Genomic DNA, 22,098 nt, shown 5'->3' with positions numbered 1-22,098 from the left:
ACATAACATGGTATTGAAACCAATGCATCTCATACATTCTAAAGCAGCCATGTAATACCTAATCAACGCCAATCCTGAAGTGGTATCATAGTGTCTGTCATCGTACACCTGTAATTTCTTTTTCTTTCTTTTTCTTTCTTTTTCTTTCTTTTTCTTCTTCTTCTTCGTCTTCGTCTTCGCCCCTTTACCACGCCCAGAGAACCTTATGATGCAGAACCCGTGTGCCCAGCCTCTCAAACTCAAACGGCGTGATCCACGAATCGTTCGTCGGAAGCTTCGCAAACACGCTGGCCCCCTTCCATACGACCACCTGCTCATCCATATCCCTGGCGCTCCTGCTCACCAGGATCCGCTCGAAGAGATCCGGCCGCCGGGCCTTCAACCTCTCCTCCAGCACCGCCGTGAACTGAGGGACCTTTGCGCCGCCTCCAATGACCATGATGCTCCCCAGGAAATCTCGCAGCTTCTTATCGTCGCCTCGGGCCGCGTTGTGGATGCTGGTGAGGATCGCTAGGTCGAGCGGCGCGATCGGTAGCACGCCGTCTCGCTCCGCGGCGAGCGTTTTGGGGCTCTTCACTTCCGCCTCGATGGAAATCCCGCCCGGAGGTTGGGAGGCCGAGGGTGCTCCGTTGGGCGCAGGTGTGCCGCCGCCGCCGCCGCTGCGAGCGTTGACGCTGGGTGCAGGACTGCCGCCGCCGGCAGTAAAGACGAATGGCGACGGTGGCGCGGGTGTGTTCGCACCGTCAGGGGCCGGTGACGCCGTCTTCGAGCCCAAGGGTGTGCCGTTCAACCCGCTCTCCCGCCCCTTCAGGTAGTCGAATGGTTGCAGCTTCTCCTTAACCGGAGTAGACACGTCGGCTAGGGACTGGGAAGGTGCGTTTGCCGTCGTGGCATTCAGGGATGGGTTCACGTGGGCCAGGATGCCGAACTGGGCGGCCGAGCTGGGGTCGTCCGGAACGTCGACATCGTAAGCGTTGTACGAGCGGTCGATCAGCTTCCGACGTCCTCTGATTTTCGTGCTGTTATCGAAAATGTCGGGATCGAAAAACCCCATAGGCGCAAGTATGACCTCGTCGTACGTCTTGAACTGGTATTTACGGGTGGGTTGGTTCGGTGCTCGAACGTGAAATTCGTAGAGCTGGACGGATATATCCGCCTGGGACATGGTGCAATGTTTCATCTTGAGTTCCTCGGCGAGGAGGAAATCATATCGGCGTTGAAGGTTGATCTCCTGGTACGGGAAGTTGTCGTAGAGCATCATCTTGATAAAGGTTTCCGTCACGTCGTAACCGCCGTATTTGAGGTTGATGCGTGAATCCTCGACGCAGAGCCCGTCCTCGACACAAGTGACCGATGTCTTTTGCGCACCCACGTCAACGACGCATGCCTGGGTGTATCCAGCCCCGAACGTCGCCGCCATGCTCTCTTGTATGAAACAGATCTTGTTGAACTCGAACCAGTTCGCGCAGGACTTCAACACCTGCTCCACGTACTTTTTGTCGTACAGATCCGGGATGATAAAGACGCAGCTATATTGCCGCCAGGTGCTGTTCTTGGTCAGACCAAGCTCTTGGCGGATGGCCTTGTCGAGTAGCGTCTCCAGGTCATCGTGGAGGTGCTCGGCCGTCGTGTAGTCATCCTCATTGAGCCACCCATGCCGAATGGGCCACCAGACCTTGAACTTGGGCTGCGAGTCGTCGGGCACTCTCAGAGCCTCGTTGCCAATGAAGCATGATGCGGGCGACTCGGGGTCATCGAGAGCATTGACGTCCGTCCACTCTATCTGCAGGGGGTCATTATGCTGGGGGATAACGTCGGGTTCCGACCGGCGATTGTAGTTGAGCACTAGTTCCTTCGAGTTGGGCAGCACCTTGCGCTTGTTCTGGCGCATGTCGATCTTTAGATCGTTGGACATCTTGGTGTATTTCTTGGACCACTCCTCGCCATATTGTTGCTCCGCCATCTTGGCCTCAAACTGCCGCCGCGGCAAGGCCTCGTACATCTCCGACTCGGTCTGGGGAAACTGCGTGGCAAGCGCCATGGGGATCGTCTTGGGCAGCGCATCGCTGGCGAAGCCAATGCGTAGATTCTGACTGCCAGGGTGGATGACGATGATTTTGGACGCATCTGTGCCGCCGGGCGGGGTCTCTGACGGGCCATCCTCGCCGTGGAGCTCGGGTATGATCAGGGGGACCTCGGCAGTGCCGCTGCGGGCGAGGGCGCGGTCACGGTCCTTTGCCGTCTGCACGAGCCGGTCGCGAGTAGCATCGCCTTGGAGTCGAAGCGCAAGAATCTGATCATCGCGCTTCATGTAGTCACTGGGTACCACCAGAAGTGAGCATGGGCTCGAGGAAGGGAGAAGGGAGAAAGGAGAAAGGAGAAACGACAAAAGTCGCGGCACACTGTTCCACATACGTATAGTAATTTTTCTGATTGATGGGAGTGACATCCGGCCAGCTGGACAGCTTCATGCCATTGTCGGTTCTTTCTAGGCCTGTGATCGCAACCCATTAGCGTCAGAGAAGCAACGTACGGGCTGTGTGCATCATTTGGCAGCCCGGCGCCTCGTCCGCAAGGGACTCGAAATGGAAAATGAAATGCGGCAATGGAAGACTGGACAGGACGGGACGGATGACTTACCCTCCCGGAGGAGGACCCTCTCGCTGACTTTGCCGACCATTTCCGTCGAGGGGTGCGATGGGGGGTCGGGGGACTAGGGTGTGGTATGATCATCGGATACTGACCATGAGGCGACAAACTGGGAGAGTTCAAAAGGTTTCCTCCACAAAGCGTTGCAGCCGCCGCCTTCTCCATGCTGATGGTTCATAGAGATCCATTCCGGTGCATCCCTGCAGTGTTCACACTAGACTGTATCGGGAATGATACCAAGGGACGCATCGGGGGGTTTGTTTTTCCATGCCGAGCAAAAGGCTGACAAACATTGGAGGCATCGGATTTAGATACTTATTATAGAGTGCTTCGCTATCCATACGAAAGCAAGTCTTTGGACCCACCTTACTTTCCATCTCTATACATACATATGTACGTACTCGGCGTTGAACACAGTTTCGACTCGACTACTGCTTCCCAGAACCCGACTCGGCTGTCTTAAAGTCATCTCTTTCTCGCCCATTTACAAAGAGTAAGTCGGTTTTTCTTCTCAACAAGCCCATTTCGTCCAACTCGGACCTTGGCACTGCTGAGGCGGTTGGCACATCAGTGCTGTGACGTCATTTGCATGACGTTGTCACTGAGCCTCAGCACGAGAGGGGCTCCCGCGTTACTACTGCTGCGGACAATATATGTCGGGCACTTCAGGGGGTAACTACCCATTGCTAATACCATATCTAGTCGTAGAGTCCTCCCTGGCCAGTCAGCTTCCTGTACCCAAATTCATCCTGCGCGCACACAGAATGCCTCCTGTACGCATCCACAGTTCGAGCCCGATAAACGCGGCCAAAGCACAAGGAACGAGTCCCAAGACGGACACCCCAGAGGCTCGACCTGCCCAAGCTGCACCTAGCAACACAAGGGGGCAAGATATCTTCCCGACCAGCTCTCAACCATATCCTCCGCCACAGCCTGGTGCCAGACCGGCCGCGCCTACACAAACTGGCACGACACAGGCATCGCCAACGCCTCCTCCTCCCACGCGAACACAGAAACAAGACGATACCGGTCCTCCGCCTCCACAACCAGGAGCCGTTCCAACTCTCCCTGGCCCGAGACCAGGACAGACATACCAGCCTCCACAGCCGACGCCTGCTTCTACAGCCAGCACTCCGTTCCCAGCCCAGATGTCGGTGCCTTCGCCGACCACTTCGTATTCTGCTCAGATAGGCTCGGGCACATCAACAAGCATACCGCATTTGGCCGGACCTGCTCCGGTCAATCTGGGGAGTACCTCGGCAAATAACTATTCTCACCCGCCCGGTTACCAACAAAACACTGGCGCTGCTAACTTCAGCAGTTATCAACAACCAGCTGGACAAAATTCATGGATGGAAACAGCCGGGAGGGATGGTTCCATGGATGAAACTGGAGACGGCGTATGGGACACAGCAAAGCGGTGGGCTCGGACGGCTGGGGAGAATCTCGCAGCGGCGGAGAAGGAGGTATGGCGAAAGATCAACGAGAAGTAGTCAAACCCTGGTCTCTTCTTGAAGATTAGTATTGGTAGATAGTAATGGCAAATTCAGTCTTATCCCCGATCCTTGCTTTGCAATTTGACGGATTTTCTCGAGATTGCCCTGTCCCCAGTCTCCGGGTTTCTGCCTTTGAAGTGAACATTGTTTGGCGACGTGGGAGAACACTTTAGTAGGTAGACACGTTCACTCAGCTTTCAGCGCAGGCATAAATAACGCCTCGCTGCTGTGCCCATGCTGAGCTATCGTGGTGGGATACAATACGTTGAAATCCCGACTTACATCTCTGTCATTGGGTTGCCACAACGGCCATATATACCGCCCCTGTTCAAGGAAGACAAACCATATAATCTGCGTACAGTTGAACTGACCTTTTACTTTGGCACCTTTTCTCATTCTCGTCTATACTTCATGGGATAGGTGGCTTATCAGAATCCAACTCACTTCGCCGACCTGATCTCGGCAGGGCAGGGCTCCCCGCATCAGAGGGCAGTGATGGTGACAGTGTGCTTAACGTCATGGCGAGCCTTGTGCCAGATCATGTATACCGGTACAGTCTCGTTGAGCAGGCCAGGCATGCTTATTTTAGGGCCAGCGCCTACCCGTACCAGAATAATGGGTGACCCCAACGAAACGAAGGCACTGTCGACTAGGACTTCCCTAGTACTTTCTAGAAGCCCCTTCTGGCCCTTCTGGCCGGAGATATGCAAGGCAAATCGTCCCGAAGCCCCGCACCTGGGCACACAGACGAGGATCTGGTGATGGTAAATCCCTGCTGCCAACCACTCTGTCGGTGACGAGGCGAAAGAACTGCACGCCCTAGCCACCTCGAGCGGAAGATGGATTGGTGCGTCTGCGTCGGAGGGGATCTCCGACAAGGACCCGAGCATCTGATCCAATCTCGAGGCGTCTACAGGCAAGGTTGAGATGGAGTGATCGGATCAAGTGGGGGAGGAACTTGCCGTACAAGGACTGCACATGGGCCAGGATCTGCGCTGCGTACGAAGTATGCAGCGGCGCGACCACGAATGGCAGATCGTTCAAGCTCTTGTCAAGGAAGCAGAGAATCGGGCAATTTCCATGCATTGCTCCGTTGCTCTGCTTAGATCGGCCCCCTCTTAGGGCCGGACTCGCCGATATTGAAGAACGCTCGGACATTGACCTTGCTCACCAGTTTGATTACCACTCCACCTCCCCCACAAATGCCAAGACACCCGGTGGTCAGGCTGCTTCTCACAGAGAGTCCACGTCGATGTCGTAGGTACGTTGTATGTACAACGTAATTACATTAATTAATAAGATGGAGTGGCTTCCCCGCTTATAATGACGTGCGGACATCGTTGCTGTCGTCTCTTATCTTTGTCAGGGCTGGAAGAATGTGGCCCATCTCACCAACACTGGACATGATGGCCGTCCATTCCGCGCTACGAAATGGTCTGCCAGTCCCTCGGAAACCAGCTTTCGCGGCATGCCTATTCAACCTGGAGCGAGCGAGAGAACTACGACGACAAGGCTCTGCCCCGTTGGAGTTTGAAGCCCTTGCACAAAGTAGCGATATGACGACTAGACTGTATGTAATATTAGCGGATCAAAAAGCGCGATAACAAAATACCATAAGGCTTGCGGTCCTCGAATCGGATTACGGGGGTAACGAGCCTGGCGTATCATGTGGTTGACAAACCGCGAATTGGGACAGACTAACCATCGATCTACTCACACTAGTACTAGGGGAGAAGCAAAAAGAAGACTAAACTCAGCCCACAAGGAAGATGACAAAGGCACGTTTCGATCGGTTACAATGGTTCCTGGTTCTCCAAACACTAAGACAAGACGAAGAAAGACGAGGAATCCAGCCATCGTAACTCCCACGTTGTTTCTGAGCACTGGCCATGCGGCCGGCTGCGTAGAGCCAGAACGGCCAATTCCCGGGGAAGTACATACTAGCCGAAAATAATAATAATAAAGAGCAGTGCGCGCATGCTGCCATATACGTTGTAATATATGTACATACATACGTTGTACCTCAGCCAGCTCAACATGGAAAGTGCCTGCACAGATCCAAAGATACGTTGATGACATGCACGAGAATATTTTTCCATTGGCCGTCTTGGTCTCGAGGGAAACCCCACCACGGAACTAAAGGCGTAACGCGCAAGTACTGATAATGGCCGCAGTGTCGCAAAGAGAGAGTGAGGGACAACTGGCCGGGCAACAGGCAGGTGGTGGAGGTGATAAAGAGAAACGAGAGAAGTACTCGGGGTGGATTCGTAGATGTTCATACGTAGACGCCCCGGGTCGGGAGAGCAGATATTAAAACTGTACCTGCAGATCTTCAGGCATTGCTAAAATTAGAGAGGTACCAACGGGACCGGGCCCCACTAACCCCAGACCATCTGTGCAACAGATCTGAGACGGATAGCCTCTTCCCGAAACCCCTCTAAACCCTTCCAGGAATAGTCTTTGCTTGGCGGGGGACGGTCTTCCACTGGCCTGGTAGACGCTGGAATGGAAGTACAACGTACAACGTATCTACAACGTACAACGTATCTACAACGTACAACGTACAGACAAGCATCAAGCTCTAGACAACTCCCTTCCTTTGTTTCCTTTGAATATGGTACCATATTGACAGCTATTTATCCAACAAATCGCTTATAATGGTTGTATCCAGGCATGTTCAAGGTGGTCATGACTCGACACCGAATTTGGTGACACAAACGGATCGGGTCGTGTGACATTCGTCTCCCTTACCCCTGTCGCGCGCTTACCTCAGCAGCGAGTTAATCAAAACGTGTCGCGACCCATCTCTGTGGGGAAACTTCAAACAACACTCGCTTGTTTTCGTGTCTCGAACTCACGACATCGCCGACCACATCGCTTCCTCGTGGTCTCTGCCGCTCCCGCCCTTTCTACTACATATGTTTTACTCGAGTTCTCTCGCCAACGTCGACCACCCAGCTACGGCACGGCCAAGTTTTGTGACGCCTCCGCCTCCTGCCTGTTATGGCGGTTTCCTCCCTGACCCTTTTCCCTACCAGGGGCTATCTATCCATCATGACTGACGGCGTTGGTCAAGAAAAATGCCCGGTGGCTGACACTGCTGTGTCATGTCGTCACTTTGTCAGGGCTGTCGGGCATCTTCCCGTAGCGACCGGCTAGGACCTCGACACCGTACTACAACGTACTTCCCGGTGCAGATGCAGTCTAGAAAACTTCGACGACCTTTCCAGATCCGGTTGTTTAGTAGAGGCGCCACGTCTCAACACTGCGCCTGCCCCTTGATTTACCCGTGCGTTTTCTATGTACTCAGGCCCAGTTGATCAATTCGCCCAATCGTTGAGAGAAACGCCCTACCCCTCGCGCCAACCATCAACGGGTTTGCGGCTCTGCTGACTCCTCGTTTTCTCTCCGTTGTCCCCTCCTTGACGTTCAAGCGCAACGGCAAGCAAACAATCGACACCTACGTCGTCCTCTGGATAGAATGTTCGTCCAGGCCGTGACAGTTCGTTGGGGCTCTGGGGTAGGTTAAAGCATGTGCCAAGCTTGCCCAATGTTTGGACCACGTCGCCCATCGATTTGCGCACTCCCTTGAGGATGCCGAGCTGTATTCTGTTCTCTGAGTCATCGTCGAGTTTCTTGCTGTCCGTTTCAGCCATCGCCTCGAGAGGTACAACGTACACAGACCGTACTAAAAGTGTTCTTGTCGGATCTACCAACCTGAGTTTGCTTACAACGACTTACATCACACGATGATCATTCAGAGCTGCCAGTGGCCGTGCTCCCAGGGCTTCATCCTACCCCACGACCTCCCCTGCATGTTACGGAAATATTAAAAATCAAAAAAGCCGTCGCATCGTGGCGCAGCCCTTTTGGAAAGTCGGCCAAGCGGTATTTTGTCTCAACTCCATCTGTGTCCCATTTCCCTCAGACTACCAGTCGTACGAATAGCACCATTCCCATTCTCATTCCCACACGCCCACACCCACCCCCCTCCACACACCCCCAGTCAGGTACGGTACAGCCCTGTCCTCGGGACACCTGGCCCACCCATTTCCTAAAGCAGACATGTGGGTCTGTCCCTGCTTCATCGGTATCGCTTGCGCTGGCCCACACACCCACAACCCTCCACTAATTATCGACAGACTCGATCAGACTGATGCAACCTTTCCCACTCTGCCCGCTTCATCCTTGTCACTCCACCTTCGTTCTGGGGCCCGGGTAATAGGGAATCCTCGCTGTTCTTCCTCCTATTCTCGCCAGACACACGATGACCGTTGTGCTAGGTATGGAGTCTATCAGAGAGAATCCGGTTTAGCCCCTGCCGATGTCCCGAGGCCAAGTGCGTGTGCCGAGCGATTTAGCCCATCCACGGACAAAAGGCCCCAGACACCTTCTTCCCAAGATAGGTAGGCTCCATTTTCTCCATTCCCCTTTTAATACCTCCGGAGTCCCTCTGAAGAGGCCGGTGCCCCTCCCGTTCCCCTCCCCTCTGTTCTCTTCCGCTCTCTTCCCGCCGTTCACCACAGGGCTGTCTGTTATACCTCGTCCACCGGCGCGTTTTCTAATCGCTCCTTTTCATTTATTTTGATAATTCAGTCTCTCTTTTCTTCTTCCGGGTGACCTAACCCTCCTCTCGTTTTCGATATTACCTACTGTCGGGAGCTGGCTCTCTTCTCTGCCTGCGGCCTTCCGCACACAGCTTACCCGACGCGCCTTTGCTTGACATGCCCCCGAGTCTGAACTAGACCTCCACTCCTTAACCACGTCCGTTTATCTCTTTTCCTCTTCCTCTTATTCTACTCAATTTATTCTTCTGGACATCTACCACGGCGCGCCAGTTGGAGTCGACTCTTAAGCCTCGGACTTCATATACAGATTGTACATCAGCTTACACCGCCACGACCTTACTACGCCAGCGACAAGCAGTCTCCTCTCCGTCTTCAACATGAATGACAGTGAGGTACCGACACCATCAGACGGTATGCCTGTGTATGATGACCTGTGGTCCACGCAGGCCTCACAAGGACTGCTCTCTCGCCCTGCAACCATCCACGATGGATTCTCGTCGACCGCTGGGGGAGAGAATGACACTTCACGGCCTTGGTACGAAGCTGTGATACCTTGGCCATTTCAGAATCAGCGACAGACATTAAGCGGAAGCCACGACATGCCGCGCCCTGAATCTGACCAGCAAGACCTCTATTCCCTTGGTGCAATGAACAAGAGTAAAGCCAGATCCTTCCCACTCGACTGATACTTGCCTTTCCGCCAAAGCTAACACGTTCGCCAGACTATAGCCAAAAGCCGTGGCAAGATCAATGTGACATCTCGGCAGTAGAAACAGACATGAGTATCGGGCAGGCGTATACAACCGAGGCCGTAGTATCAATGTCAGGCCCAGACTACATCGGCCAGTCCCATGAGGACCTTTCGGCACATTTCGATGGAGGCTTCAATACGCGCCCCATGTCCGGCTCCTCGTTTACCGTTTCTACCCCGGGTGGGCTATCTGACATACCTTCGTACGACCTGGGGGACGATGTATCCGCAGCCGCATCGGAGGCGCCATCCCTGACCTCTGACTACACGCTTCCGTCTTCGAATCGAAACTCCCTAGTTTCTTCGATACATCTCTCTCCTGTGGCGTCCCCCCGCATGACGCCCCAGAGCCGAACTGACCTGGTCCGGACGCTAAGCCGCGGACGCGTGACGCCCAACCCGCGTCCCAGTGCACGATCGGCGCCATATAGCGTTGGAAACAAGAGATGGTCCACCGGAAACTATGGAACGACGCCTCAGCGACGATCGACTCCCTTTGTCTACAACTCCAATCATGATGTTTTCGACTCACATCAACGCATGCCATCTCGGCATTCTTCTCCCACTATCCAAGACCAGCAACTTCAATGTCCTATTCCTCTGAGCTACGCAAACCCTCAGGCCGCGCAAGAACAGTCCTTCTTTTCGACCCCCGAACCGCAGCAGCCATACCACTCGCCAATGGTGCTTCCCTCGCAGGCACACGCATCTTTCCAGGGATTCCATGCCGATTCGGGCTTCCTCGGCCATTTCCCCATGCTTCTAAGCAACGCCGAACCCCACGCCCTACACAGCCACTACGCGGGCTCGTCTGATCCCCCGGATATTTACGCTTCCCTGCGCGAGGAGCATGTGCCGCCCCCTCCCGAGGATATGAATCCGGAGGACAAGGATCTCATTCCCCACGAGCAGCAGCCGCGATTCGAGGGCGACCTTTATACGCCGAGGTGGATCCGCGGGCACGGCCAAAAGCGCGAGGGATGGTGCGGAATTTGCAAGCCCGGTCGCTGGTTGGTTCTCAAAAACTCGGCCTACTGGTACGACAAGACGTTCAGCCACGGCATCAGCGCGCCGACGGGTGGCCCGTTCCCGGAACCGCAGCAGACGCGGCGGGTGGCCGGTGACCCGGATGCATGGGAGGGCTTTTGCGGCAACTGCAACGACTGGGTTGCGCTTGTGGGCACCAAGAAGCAGGGCATAACTTGGTTCCGGCACTTGAGCAAGGTGAGGACGTCGCTATTGATCGAGAGGTGTGATAATTTTGGTTGCTGACTAGTCTTTTCCAGTGCGGCAAGAACAAGGATGCAGCCAAGCGCCGGCGTCCGGTCACCAGCGGCCGGACGAGGACTCGTCCTCGGACACCCATTACGCCACAGATGACAACTACCACCATCTCTGGAACAAGTACGCCGACCCCGGCGCCGATATACCGGCGGGGGCTGTTCCCGTCTGTCGCATTCTCGATGCCACGGCATCCCGACGAAGAGCGCGTGCGAAACCCGACATCGAGTCCGTACGAGATGATGCCCAACATGATCTAGGCCCGTCTGAGATCAAACAAACACAACAACACACTCATTCCAATTGCCTCACTTTTCCATTCTTTGACTTTTCGCTTGTCGCATCTTTTTTCTAGCCTCGAAAACACAGCACACGCATCTCCGCGCGTCGCTGATACAGTACATGCCATGCCGTCACGAAAACCATCTCGACGTTTCTCCGACATGATGATTATGGAATGGGATACTAATAGACGGGGGGAATCAGGCAACTCGCTTGGATGCGGCGAGATATCCTGTCATGGTCACGGGGAGGGAGAACTATAGACTTTACCATACCCAGCTTATCCGTGATACCCATCGTGGCCATTGTGGCCATGTTAGAGGTGTTTTTGTTTCCCTGTTTTGTTCATGTTTTTTCCTTCTTTTCTATTTCTGTTTCTTTCCTCTCTCCTCCCCTCTCTTTACCGTTGTGTTTCCAGTTCCGCCGGTTTGTCTTTTTTTATATTTCTTTTTGTTAACGTATCTATACATGGGGGTTTCTGAGTCTTCACGAAGACGTCAGCTGGTCTGCCAGAACAAACGACGATGCTGTCTCCCCTTTAATACTCTTTCACGACTTGTTTCCTCTACTCCAAACGGGATAGACAGGAAGGTTGGTCTGTCAATCATTCATTTTTCTTTTTCAGTATTTGCTATCCTCATTTCATTTTCACGTTATTTATTAGCCCCAGTACTTGCTCCAGTAGGGGGGTTGTTATATTCGGCTTCCCCCTGGTCCTGCATGCCTAATCGACATAGATCATAATACACTATGAATTTCAAACAGCATCTAGAGCTCAGGCGATTCCATTTCCTCATTCTTTCTTTTGACATGCTGCTGGGCCACGGGAGGAGAAGTTAGTGCGAAAGGACGAACTTGCACGAATATGCCTGGGAACGTGACTTACTTGTCTAAGGATAAGGCATATCAGGCATCGTTGCGGTTGTTATTTTCAACATCCAATAAGCGCGAATGGTTTAGTGGTAAAATTCTCCGTTGCCATCGGGGAGCCCTGGGTTCGATTCCCAGTTCACGCAGTGATGTTTCTTTTTTGGTCTTGTCCGTCTTTTTTTCTTTTTTTTTTCTTTGGTTTCCACATCCTTTTTTGCTCTTTTAGACGTTTGTTTCTCACGAATGAAGTACCTTACTACTTACATTGTCGTTGTCGTCTATGGTTATCGTCTCCATCGTCGTCGCCTGCACCCGAGAGACCAAGTGGCCGACACGTTAGGTCCCGAGTCATTCTGCCCTTTCTCCAGCGAGGGAATGAATGATCCGAGTGGGAGAAGGATTCTATTCTTTCTTTGATAGGATTCATGTGGTCGGCTATTGTGCTCTCATGTCCAGTGTGGTAGCTAACGGCGGTCGACAGGCTTGTGGCTGGAATTCTGGCGTAGTAGATCATGTCCGATGACGATACTTGAGCATGAAATAGACTGGAGAGATACAATTAACTTGATGTAAATTACTTCGTACGCAAAGTCAAAAGATGCCGTGGACTAATGACGAGGTCGCATTGTAGAAGGTCAATGGCATGTTTCTGGGTCAGTAGCAGGAGACCATCCCGTCGTCTACTTGATAGTCTACTTGAAAGCAACGACTACGTCTGTGTCCACTAGCTTCGTGAGGATCGATGGAACCTGCGGGCTAGAAGAAACCCGCTAGCGTCGACGGAGATGAAATCGACTTTCAACTCGTGGATATGCTCTACGGCTATAGGTAATGCTCTGCGCTATAAAAGTGTGCGTTCAGTCTCGCCGACAGCATCCGAATGGGGAAAGACGTTTGCGTAAGTACGACACCGGGACCCGACCCCATAGAGATAGATCAGTGATAAGGGCTTCGTTATGCGGAAAGTGAAGTGATTACCTATTGTAACGACAATTGTCCCGATTCCGAAACCCGCCAAAAACAATATGAAGGGCCCCGAAATGAACCGTTGTCGGCTACCTCGGGCTTCAGATACTTGGTAATTCTTACGGATAAGGACCCTTCGGTGTTGGTATGGAGTAATTATAGTACGTTGTATGGGTGGTGACGAAGTGTACGCAGTACGAAGTACTTTGAGGTAATAGCGACTTGACTTGCCGAATCCTGTTCCATCCCTGCCACGCTGTAATTGGGTGGCTCTTCACAAGGTCCGTAGTGTACTCAGTACTGACACACTTCTACAACGTATGCGTGTACGTTGTACATTGGTATGTAGTTCACCGTTGGTGCCTGGACCGTATTACTTCACATCCTGACTGGCTCCACGGTCCATCCCCAGTTGCTGCATATTGCTCGGGAGATGGACTTTCTTCCTCTTCCTCTTCCTACCATCCCTTCAAGCTATTTTTCTAACCTTTTTTTCCCTCTCTTTTTTTCCCTTCTTTTTTGACCTCTTCTCCTTCCTTCCTCCCTTCCCCTCGTTGTCTTGGCCCTCTTACGCCTTGCCTCGTCCTCCTCCCATCAGTCCCTGCATCCTGGTGTATAGTATCCCAACAGGGCAAGCGGCCAGAGTGTCGATTTTTCTGCATCCCGCCTCACTACACGGAAGAACGAGCCCACACGAGAAGAACAAACGGCTGCATGTAGTGGCCGCCTTGAGTCACGGTCTTATTCTTGTCTCACATCGTTTTTACTGCCTCTAATTGAGCACCGCCCTTAGCGTTAGCGGTTGCTCCGTGTTGAATACAGTACGAGGAGAGAAAACCAGGTCCAATTTCCCAAACCAGGGAGGGGACGGGACCTGCGTTCGTCGACTTTTCAGTCCAGTCAGATGCAACTGGCATTCCGAGCTAGCTATTGGCCTTTCTGAACTGTCCTCCCGGGTCGTCTCTCCTTGTTGGAACGGCTATTCTGCCCCTGTCGTCTTGTCTTGATAGAATATCACCAACCAACCTAGAGGTAAGCTTGTCTACCACTCCCTTTTTTTTTTCTTTCCTTCTACTCAGGCTCCTCGTCGATATCTTCTATTCACTATTGCCTCTGTTTTTGTTCTTGTTCGCCAACCCATCACCGTCATTACTCGGAAGTACTCACTCGCTTTTGGCTTCCGCCTCATGAATAGCAGAACTTGGAGTAATTCAACGATATATAACGAACGACCTCGAGTACATATTTGTGACAATCAACTACATGCCGCGGCTCTGAACCCGTCCTGATTTCTTACGACAAGTAGAGCGAGAGAAACCCAAAACCAAAAGAAAGGAAGAAGAAGAAATCTGCGCCTGGAAAGTCTCGACAGAGTTCTGTAGTACATACCAGGTCGCCCAGCCGAACGACCAATTTGCCCTTCTTCGACACTTTTTCGAATTTGAGAATAGCACAATCCGTGTAGGCCGTTTCGTTCTGTCATGGTAGCGCCCGAGTCTGTTGAGACTACATCGAGAAGAAATCTGCTATGAGTGGAGATCAACAGGCTTCCAGGCAAGGCTCTCTCTTTTTTCCCCCGTTACCGTCACTCCATCCCTCACGTTCAGTTCCGATCGTTCGTAATGAACAGCTACTGCAGCAATCACCCGCCACTTGCCACCCCTCGCAAACAAATGTGTCGGCTAACAGGATGTCTTGCACCCAAACAGCTTTGGAGATCCAAGCGCTTTACCACCGACCCCTAAACGGACACCGACGTCTCGCATCCTCCCGAGCCCGGTCTTTGAGACCCCCAAGAACCGACAAGGTCTTTTCAACGAGTCGGGTGATTGGACGTCCTTATTTGCCGAAGAATATTCCGTCTTCAATACCACGCCGGGCAACCTACAGGCAACCGACGACACGTTTGTTGACTTGGCTGCCCCTGAAGGGACGGACTTCCCAACCTCGAAGGTCCATACGAGACAGCTATCGACAGCAGGGATCGCTGCAGCCCATGACACGCACCTGCACTCGAATACCAACGTCGTCTCCACGCCTCGCGTCGTCCCTTCCCGTGTGTTGCCCTCGTCGCCGGGGCCGGTGAGCGGGACGCAGGAGCTTTCGGGAGACAAAGACGACCGCTCAAAATCTCGAGTTAACACGCCCAAGGCGAGCGGATCGACCAACAAGGCGAAACAGATACGCAAAGGCGAGAAAGAAGAAGAAGCACAAGGCCAAACGGCTACGCCCCCGCCCTCGTCCCATAAGGGAGGACGAAAGCTCAGGCCTAGGCTTAACGTAGGCACGATGCAAAACGACAATGGCTACGGCCAGCCGGAATTTGCGGCGGAGGCGTCCCAGCAACCCAACATGGCCAGTTATGGATCCACGACCGACTTCTTCGGCTACCCCATGTCTGCACCGGCGATGGCCGCGCCGTCGTCCAGCTTCTGGGGCCCGGGAACCGACATGTCGGGCATGGACATGGACTTTTCATTCGGGGTGGATATGTTCCAGGCGCCCACGCCCGGCCATCGGCCCACAGTCTCGTTTGATGCCAACCAAATGTTCCAGGACATGGTCACCTTATCTCAGGAACCACAGCAGCAGCAGCAGCAGCAGCAGCAAGCGAGCCAAGCACCGCGGCAACGACACCAACAGGCCACTAAAGAAAAATCACGGCCCGTCAGGAGACCCCGGCCGTTGGCCCCCAAGGCGGCGACGACGACGTTGCCCCAGAGCGAAGCAAAGTCAAACTCTTTCGCGAGACCATCAATGTCCTCGGCAGCGCATGGGCATCCCGGCACCATGGACGACCCGTTCGGCCTCGTGAGTCCGGGCGCCGGCGTGGACCCAGGGTTGCTTTTCAGCCGACCCCAATCGTCCAGTATGGATATCAGCTTACCGACGACTCAGGGTGACTGGGACGCACCGCAGTTTTCGATGGAAGCCGTGGCGCAAGCGCTGTCCAAGGCACCGATGCGGAATGATTTGCGCCGGACCTCCAGCACGAGGGAACGACCGACGAGCCGGGCTCCGGACCGCGGCCTGGCCAGTTCGCCCGTTAAATCGAGTAGCCGGCCGGGACTGCAGAGGAGCATGAGTGAGAACAGGGGCAAGCGAAGCCTGGCACGGAACCCGCCGCTGTCTCTGGCACCGGCCGCCCAACCGACGCCGACGCCGCCGCCAGCCGTCGCAGGCAGCTCCAGGGGGATGAACAGCCGGCCCCCGAACGCAAGACCATCCGGTAGAACGTCGCCCCTGAAGAACCATTACCATCTCTCGAGCCTGACGTCTATCCCGGAGGCACCTCCACGTACTCGGACCGTGGTCAAGTTCACAATCGACGCCGACGGACGAGCGCGGGCCGAAACAACGGTGGTGGTAGACGGCGAGAGCGGTACCGGGTCGGAGGCGAGCCTGCAGCGGAGCAGGAGATCGTCCCGGGAGGCGTCGGGGCGGGAACAGAGTTTCGATTCGGGGGAAGAAGAGTCGACGGACGACGAGCCCATTATCATCCCCAGCCGAAGCACGTCGTTTGCGCTGCCGGACCCGCACAAACCGACGCGTGCGGGGTTTCACACGTTGCGGCGAAGCATCAGCGATCGCAGCACGAGCTCGTACATGACCGGGCCGGGGATGGACGGAGGGGCGAGCAACGACACGGAGAGCGAGGCGGAGACGGTGATGAACGAGCTACAGCGCGGCGGGAGCGACGACGCGACGAGCGAGCTGCGCAGGCTCAGAGAGAACCGGCCGAAACGCAAGTCGGGGTTGGCGGCGGGGATGTCTGGGAGACATCAGCAGCAGCATGAGCGAGGCCAGGGGGGCTGGATGGCTAGAGGCTTCGGGGGCGTGGCAGGACCGGTGGTGGCGTCGCCGACATTGACGGACAGGAGCCTCTCGACGCCTTCGACGGAGGCGCGGCAGCGTATCCGGTGTGTATGCCAGCGGAATGGCAGCAGTCGTGACGGGGATGGGTTCATGGTGCAATGGTATGTCTTGTGGCTCTTGTGGTCCTTTGACTTCTTGAAACGACGAAGATTCGCGTACTAACCTTTTTCGTCGCTGCAGCGAATCGTGCGAGATGTGGCTCCACGGGCAATGTATCAGAATCACGTCACGGCGGATGCTTCCCAGCGTGTATATCTGTGCCTTCTGTGCCAACACGCATAACGTCCGTATGAATCCGATGCGAGATGGCGGGAGAGAGATGGCCCATGGGGGAGGCGCATCGCCGTTGGCTCATAAGTCGTTCAAGTCGTTCCGATGAACGCGGTGGGGTGAACTGAGGTGAAGAAGGACGGGATAACATGGATTGATGAACATTCTGAGTGGCTTCGGGTTTCTCGCAGGTGACAGTAGTTCAAGAAGTGTCTTCGTATGAGGGCGGCAATGGATACAGAAGACGCGAAGAAGCAAGAAAAGAAAGTGCTGGGGCGATGAAAACATATAAGAGGATTAACGTCGATATGAAGGAGAAAGACACATGATACCCAGATCACTATGTGGCGACCAGAGGTCTGGATGACCCAGGGTGCCTGGCTTTCCGGATTTATTTTTTCAAAGGTCTATAGAGGATGGATGGCATGGAAATAATACACATGAATGTCTTGATGTTGCTTTTGCTTTGTCTTGGTGACTCCTGGACGAGCGTCATGACGATGACAAAGCCGACTCAATAGGAGGGGCAGGACTGGACTGGGAGCCGATGTCGGAATTGCGGGGTAGCTGAAAGTGGGGCCATTATGCCCGGCTGCCCCTCGTTCTTCTGGGAAGGTAGGGAAGTGCCGGGCTACGGAGAGGGTCGCACCTGCTGCTACGCCGATCGGATGTTGAATTGAAACTTTCCTTTTGCCTCTCAACCGACTCGACCTCAGGCTTTACTGCGTGTAGCATCTCTACTCCTTTTGTCCACTTGCGTTGAGACGTTACTTCAGATCACTCTTCAACATGACGACAACACATGATATCGTGGTCTTTGCCGGTGACCACTGTGGTCCCGAGGTTGTGGCCGAGGGAATCAAGGTGAGTGGAGTGTGAATCTTTTATCTATCCCCGATGAGGCCCACGACTCTTGCCTCACGTCGACTGACTTATGTCAACTGACTGACCACCCGGTACATAGGTCCTCAAGACCATTGAGGCCCACAGCCCGTCGGCCGGAAAATTCAACCTTCAGGAACACCTCCTGGGTGGTGTAAGCCATTTGTCTCCCCTGCTCGTTGACCCGACCCTCTCATGCTTACCACGCCATCCCACCAGGCCTCCATCGATGCCACCGGGTCACCTCTGACCGACGAAGCCCTCAACGCCGCCAAGTCGGCCTCGGCCATCCTCCTCGGCGCCATCGGCGGGCCGGAATGGGGCACCGGCGCCGTGCGCCCGGAACAAGGCCTCCTCAAGCTGCGCAAGGAGCTCGGCGCCTACGGCAACCTGCGGCCGTGCAACTTTGCCTCGGACGCCCTGGTCGACTTTTCCCCGCTCAAGCCCGACATTTGCCGCGGCGTCGACTTTGTCGTCGTCCGCGAGCTCACGGGCGGCATCTACTTTGGCGACCGCAAGGAGGACACGGGCGACGGCCACGCCCTCGACACGGAACCCTACTCCCGCCCCGAGGTCGAGCGCATCGCCCGCCTTGCCGGCTACCTCGCCCTCGCCCGCGGCGACAAGACCGTCTGGAGCCTCGACAAGGCCAACGTCCTCGCCACCAGCCGCCTCTGGCGCAAGGTCACCTCGGAGGTCTTCGCCGCCGAGTTCCCCTCCCTCGAGCTCAAGCACCAGCTCATCGACTCGGCGGCCATGATCATGGTCAAGAGCCCGCGCGCCCTCAACGGGATCGTCGTCACGAGCAACCTCTTTGGCGACATCATTTCTGACGAGGCCAGCGTCATCCCCGGCAGCATTGGCCTGCTGCCCTCTGCCAGTCTGAGCGGTATCCCTGATGGCAAGGGCCGGTGCAACGGCATCTACGAGCCTATCCACGGTGAGTTTAAACCCCAGTTCCTATAAACAATCTGTCGCCCCTTGCTGACGAATCGTGCAGGCTCCGCCCCCGACATCTCGGGCCAGGGCATCGTCAACCCCATCGGCACCATCCTCTCCATCGCCATGATGCTCCGGTACTCCCTCAACCTCCCCAAGGAGGCCCAGGCCGTCGAGGACGCCGTCAAGAACGTCCTCGACGCCGGCCTGCGCACCAAGGACATTGGCGGTTCCACAAGTACCGTCCAAGTGGGCGACGCCGTCGTGAAGGAGCTCATCAAGATTCTCACTGCCTAGTAAGATCAAGGCACACTTGTCGGAAAGGTTGTACCGCGAGGCGTTTCTTGTTGCATGCGTTTTTCAGCCTGGAATGCGAATATATGAATATATCGCCGGTAGTATGGTACGGTAGAGAAAATACACAAGGTAACTAACGAATAATTATATGGAAATGAGGTGTTTATTCGCTCGTGCTTCCGATTTCGATTCAGTCTAGACGAGTTGGTCGGCCTGCCGCGGCGATGAGGGGATGATACTGACTTGTACTAAGCCATCAGCCCGTCTTAAACCATAGTATAGGTGCCAGGACACACGTAGCGATCCACGAATGGCTTAGGGAGACAATACAAGAATGCTATCCATTAACATCATACGCTATGCTGTCATGGCCAACTCCTTCCATATGCGAGCTACTGTATAATGCTAAATCATAAATCATATCATCGTTCCTCCTTCGTTAATCATGCCGTTGAACGACTTTATTCCATGGCAACGGCCTAGGTGACCACCTTGGTGACCCTGACGAGGACGGCCCCGTCGGTAAGTCGACCCTCGCAATCCAGCAGATGCACGAACCGGTACCCGGAGCGGAGCCGATCCAGCCTCACGCACGCCCAGGCGGCCAGGTCATCCCTGCCAATTTCGTCGTCGCGTACCGTGAACCGGACAAAGGCGAGCTCCTCCACGACGCCAGGGATGGTGGGGAACCGGAGGGCCTCGCCGCCAAAGTCCGGGTCGCAGCCGCGCTTCGTCTTGGTCCGGACCTTGTACTCGCCCTCCCGCTCATGGCCGTCGTCCCTAATGTGCTCCTCGGGGCCCGCCACGTGGAGCTCAATCTTGACGTAGGGCCTGAACCCCTTGGCGTTTTCGTCGCCCGGTGGGAGGGGGATGTTTTGGGCCGCGAGGACGTCCAGCTCGAGCTTCAGGGTTTTGCGGGGGATGGGAACCGGGGATGAGGAAGAGTCGGCGGGACCCCTGTCGCCCCTTAGTCCTGTTTTTTGTTAGCGAGGCAATTTCGTGGCAATGAATGGGCTCTTTCGAGACTCTGGCGCTTTACCTTCGGGCTTCAGGACATATCCCTGGGTGCCGGCGAACATGCCCTCGTTGAGCATCATGCCCTCATCCCACTTTTGCCAGTTCAGGGCAACGACCTGGATCCCCTTGCGCCAGAACGGCGCAGGGTCGAGATTGGACGATCGAATGCGTAGACCCGAAGGGTACGTCCTCATCAGGTAATTCCGGTTGTGGTCCAGCAAGACCTTGCCGACCTTTTCGTACATGTCGATGACTTTCTGCTCGGACAAGGAGAAAATGTGCGTCGGCATGGTGGCCTCGGGCTGGGTGAAGCTCCTAAACTTGATCCCGCGGCAGTAGAAGCCGAGACGGCTGAGGTTCTGCGTAATCTTGGACGGCGTCGCCTGTTTTCCGTCCTGGGGGGCCCTATCGTCGTCGTCGTCATCGTCGTCAGCGGTGGATCCAGTCGGCGGTGCGTACTTGACCTTGACGATGATCTTGCCCCTCAGTTGGCCAGGCTGCGGCAACGCCGTAGGTTCGCTCTCGGGAACGGGGACGAGCATCCCGGCCCACGTGTCCTCCATGATCTGCACCATGGTGTCCTGCTGGGCGGGACTGCAGTGGACCTCGAGACTGACAATGAGAGGCGTGTCGGTGACGGCAAAGGCATAGTCTCGGACTGTAGCACAGACGTCCCGGAAGGAGATTTCCTTGGTGAGGGTGTAACCGTGCAAGACACGCGGTTCGATGACGGCGGCTTTGGGAGAAGGTGTTTTCGGGGCGTCCACTGTCGCCAAAGGAGTTGTGGTGGTGGCGCCTCTGTCTGCTGCGGCCGGGGCGCCATCACTACGACCAGTTGACGACTTCTCGGCAGGTTTCTTGTCCCGACGGCGACCAGAGAGTGAGCTGGAAACCTTGTTACGGAACCTCTTCAGCTTGCTCGTCTTCTGCCCCTCGTCGTCGCTGCCGACAGCGTCATCGTCATCATCGTCGCTGCTAGAGGACTCTGAATCGCTCGTGTCAGTATCGTCGCCATCCCAGACATCGATTTCGATGCAACGACAGCCACGGAGAAGGACGTTCTTGTAGGCATCCGTGCTGGAGTCGCTGGATAGCTGGTTCCCTGTCAAGTACGTGTTGTGGCTGGAGCTGATGAAGTAGCTGTGCAAGGGCCAGGAGAGATCTTCTTCCTTGGGCGTAGAAGACAAAGCGGAGGCGGGCGAGGTCATGTACTCAAGGAAGCCGTCGAGGTCAATCTCATCCCGGGACGCGATGGCGAGTTGAGCGGGCAGGAAATCGGGTTTGAGGTCGCCGGCGTGGCCCTGGATGGTTTGGAGGAACGAAGTGATCTGTTCCTTGTGCCATTTCCCGCTCTCCTTGTTGGCATGGGACTCGAAGAACCTGGTCAGGTGAGGCAGGACGGAAGAAGGGTTGAGGGAGGGGATGGCACGTTGAGATTCGCTGGCACCGCCGCCGACCTGACGGGCAGGGATGGCGGAGCCTGCGGCCTTGCTCTCGGTCATGTTTTGCTCGGTAATAGGAACCCAGTAGGTACAGTGATTTGGTAAAGTGAGCTGGGACGACGAGGCCGAGTTTCTATGGCCAACGTATGGGGGGGGGGGGGTGAGGGTGAGAAGGAAAAGTGAAGACGGGATGCGGCCCAAGGTGAGGAGGGGGAGGGGGTTCAATCGTGAGAATAGGGGGTCCTCGTCAGTGGTCACACGGGTGCTACTATCGGTGTTATAGTGAGTAGGTACGCTGTAACTGTACATACAACGTACTCAGTATGTACTGTTTTGGTGCGGGATGTCCTCGTTTGGGGGGGGGGGGGGGGGGCTGCAACCAGTATGGATCGTTGATTTGCCACTACTGGGCTGATGTCACGGCCTGGGATGTCAAAATGGGTATCGTCCCTGGTATGACCGTGACCAATATGGGACCATGCCCGACCCAGACACAGGACGACCTCGGTACT

General features: G+C 55.1%; 7 protein-coding genes and 1 non-coding gene across 8 annotated transcripts; 5 read left to right on the top strand and 3 right to left on the bottom strand.

Moving 5' to 3' along the window:
- Positions 1-143: 143 nt before the first annotated feature.
- ACRALDRAFT_1052031 (uncharacterized protein) lies at positions 144-2,778 on the bottom strand. Its single transcript, XM_071015709.1, has 3 exons — positions 2,641-2,778; positions 2,416-2,494; positions 144-2,318 (listed from the first exon to the last, which is right to left on the bottom strand). The coding sequence occupies exons 1-3, from the start codon at positions 2,678-2,680 to the stop codon at positions 185-187; spliced, it is 2,253 nt and encodes a 750-aa protein (XP_070872394.1). The 5' UTR covers positions 2,681-2,778; the 3' UTR covers positions 144-184.
- A 264-nt stretch (positions 2,779-3,042) lies between these two features.
- Positions 3,043-4,266, top strand: ACRALDRAFT_1077542 (uncharacterized protein). The gene is made up of 2 exons (XM_071018655.1): positions 3,043-3,142; positions 3,352-4,266. The coding sequence occupies exon 2, from the start codon at positions 3,414-3,416 to the stop codon at positions 4,140-4,142; it is 729 nt and encodes a 242-aa protein (XP_070872393.1). The 5' UTR covers positions 3,043-3,142; positions 3,352-3,413; the 3' UTR covers positions 4,143-4,266.
- Positions 4,202-6,769, bottom strand: ACRALDRAFT_212555 (uncharacterized protein; the record flags this gene model as incomplete). The annotated part of the gene is made up of 18 exons (XM_071023904.1): positions 4,202-4,271; positions 4,336-4,431; positions 4,485-4,496; positions 4,532-4,552; positions 4,590-4,618; positions 4,649-4,932; positions 4,973-5,311; positions 5,346-5,377; positions 5,474-5,683; positions 5,751-5,801; positions 5,908-5,965; positions 6,015-6,044; positions 6,157-6,167; positions 6,200-6,257; positions 6,295-6,468; positions 6,593-6,598; positions 6,629-6,645; positions 6,711-6,769. The coding sequence occupies 18 exons, from the start codon at positions 6,767-6,769 to the stop codon at positions 4,202-4,204; spliced, it is 1,557 nt and encodes a 518-aa protein (XP_070872392.1).
- A 1,894-nt stretch (positions 6,770-8,663) lies between these two features.
- Positions 8,664-11,328, top strand: ACRALDRAFT_1083000 (uncharacterized protein). The gene is made up of 3 exons (XM_071019388.1): positions 8,664-9,370; positions 9,436-10,688; positions 10,751-11,328. The coding sequence occupies exons 1-3, from the start codon at positions 9,091-9,093 to the stop codon at positions 11,003-11,005; spliced, it is 1,788 nt and encodes a 595-aa protein (XP_070872391.1). The 5' UTR covers positions 8,664-9,090; the 3' UTR covers positions 11,006-11,328.
- A 644-nt stretch (positions 11,329-11,972) lies between these two features.
- Positions 11,973-12,043, top strand: ACRALDRAFT_t259. The gene has a single exon. It is a non-coding gene; the product is annotated as a tRNA-Gly (tRNA).
- A 2,348-nt stretch (positions 12,044-14,391) lies between these two features.
- ACRALDRAFT_2043798 (uncharacterized protein) lies at positions 14,392-17,118 on the top strand (the record flags this gene model as incomplete). Its single annotated transcript, XM_071021382.1, has 3 exons — positions 14,392-14,417; positions 14,573-16,840; positions 16,920-17,118. The coding sequence occupies 3 exons, from the start codon at positions 14,392-14,394 to the stop codon at positions 17,116-17,118; spliced, it is 2,493 nt and encodes an 830-aa protein (XP_070872390.1).
- A 680-nt stretch (positions 17,119-17,798) lies between these two features.
- Positions 17,799-19,127, top strand: ACRALDRAFT_2043797 (uncharacterized protein; the record flags this gene model as incomplete). The annotated part of the gene is made up of 4 exons (XM_071021381.1): positions 17,799-17,873; positions 17,974-18,045; positions 18,111-18,831; positions 18,892-19,127. The coding sequence occupies 4 exons, from the start codon at positions 17,799-17,801 to the stop codon at positions 19,125-19,127; spliced, it is 1,104 nt and encodes a 367-aa protein (XP_070872389.1).
- Positions 19,128-19,606: 479 nt separating this feature from the next.
- On the bottom strand, positions 19,607-21,895 carry ACRALDRAFT_1072129 (uncharacterized protein; the record flags this gene model as incomplete). Its single annotated transcript, XM_071017938.1, has 2 exons — positions 19,607-20,100; positions 20,167-21,895. 2 exons carry the CDS (start codon positions 21,893-21,895, stop codon positions 19,607-19,609), a joined length of 2,223 nt encoding a protein of 740 aa, XP_070872388.1.
- Between the last annotated feature and the right edge of the window lie 203 nt (positions 21,896-22,098).

Source organism: Sodiomyces alcalophilus (assembly GCF_042370955.1).
Source record: "Sodiomyces alcalophilus JCM 7366 unplaced genomic scaffold ACRALscaffold_7, whole genome shotgun sequence".
Lineage (NCBI taxonomy): Eukaryota > Fungi > Ascomycota > Sordariomycetes > Glomerellales > Plectosphaerellaceae > Sodiomyces > Sodiomyces alcalophilus.
This window is presented reverse-complemented; position numbering and strand designations above follow the sequence as displayed.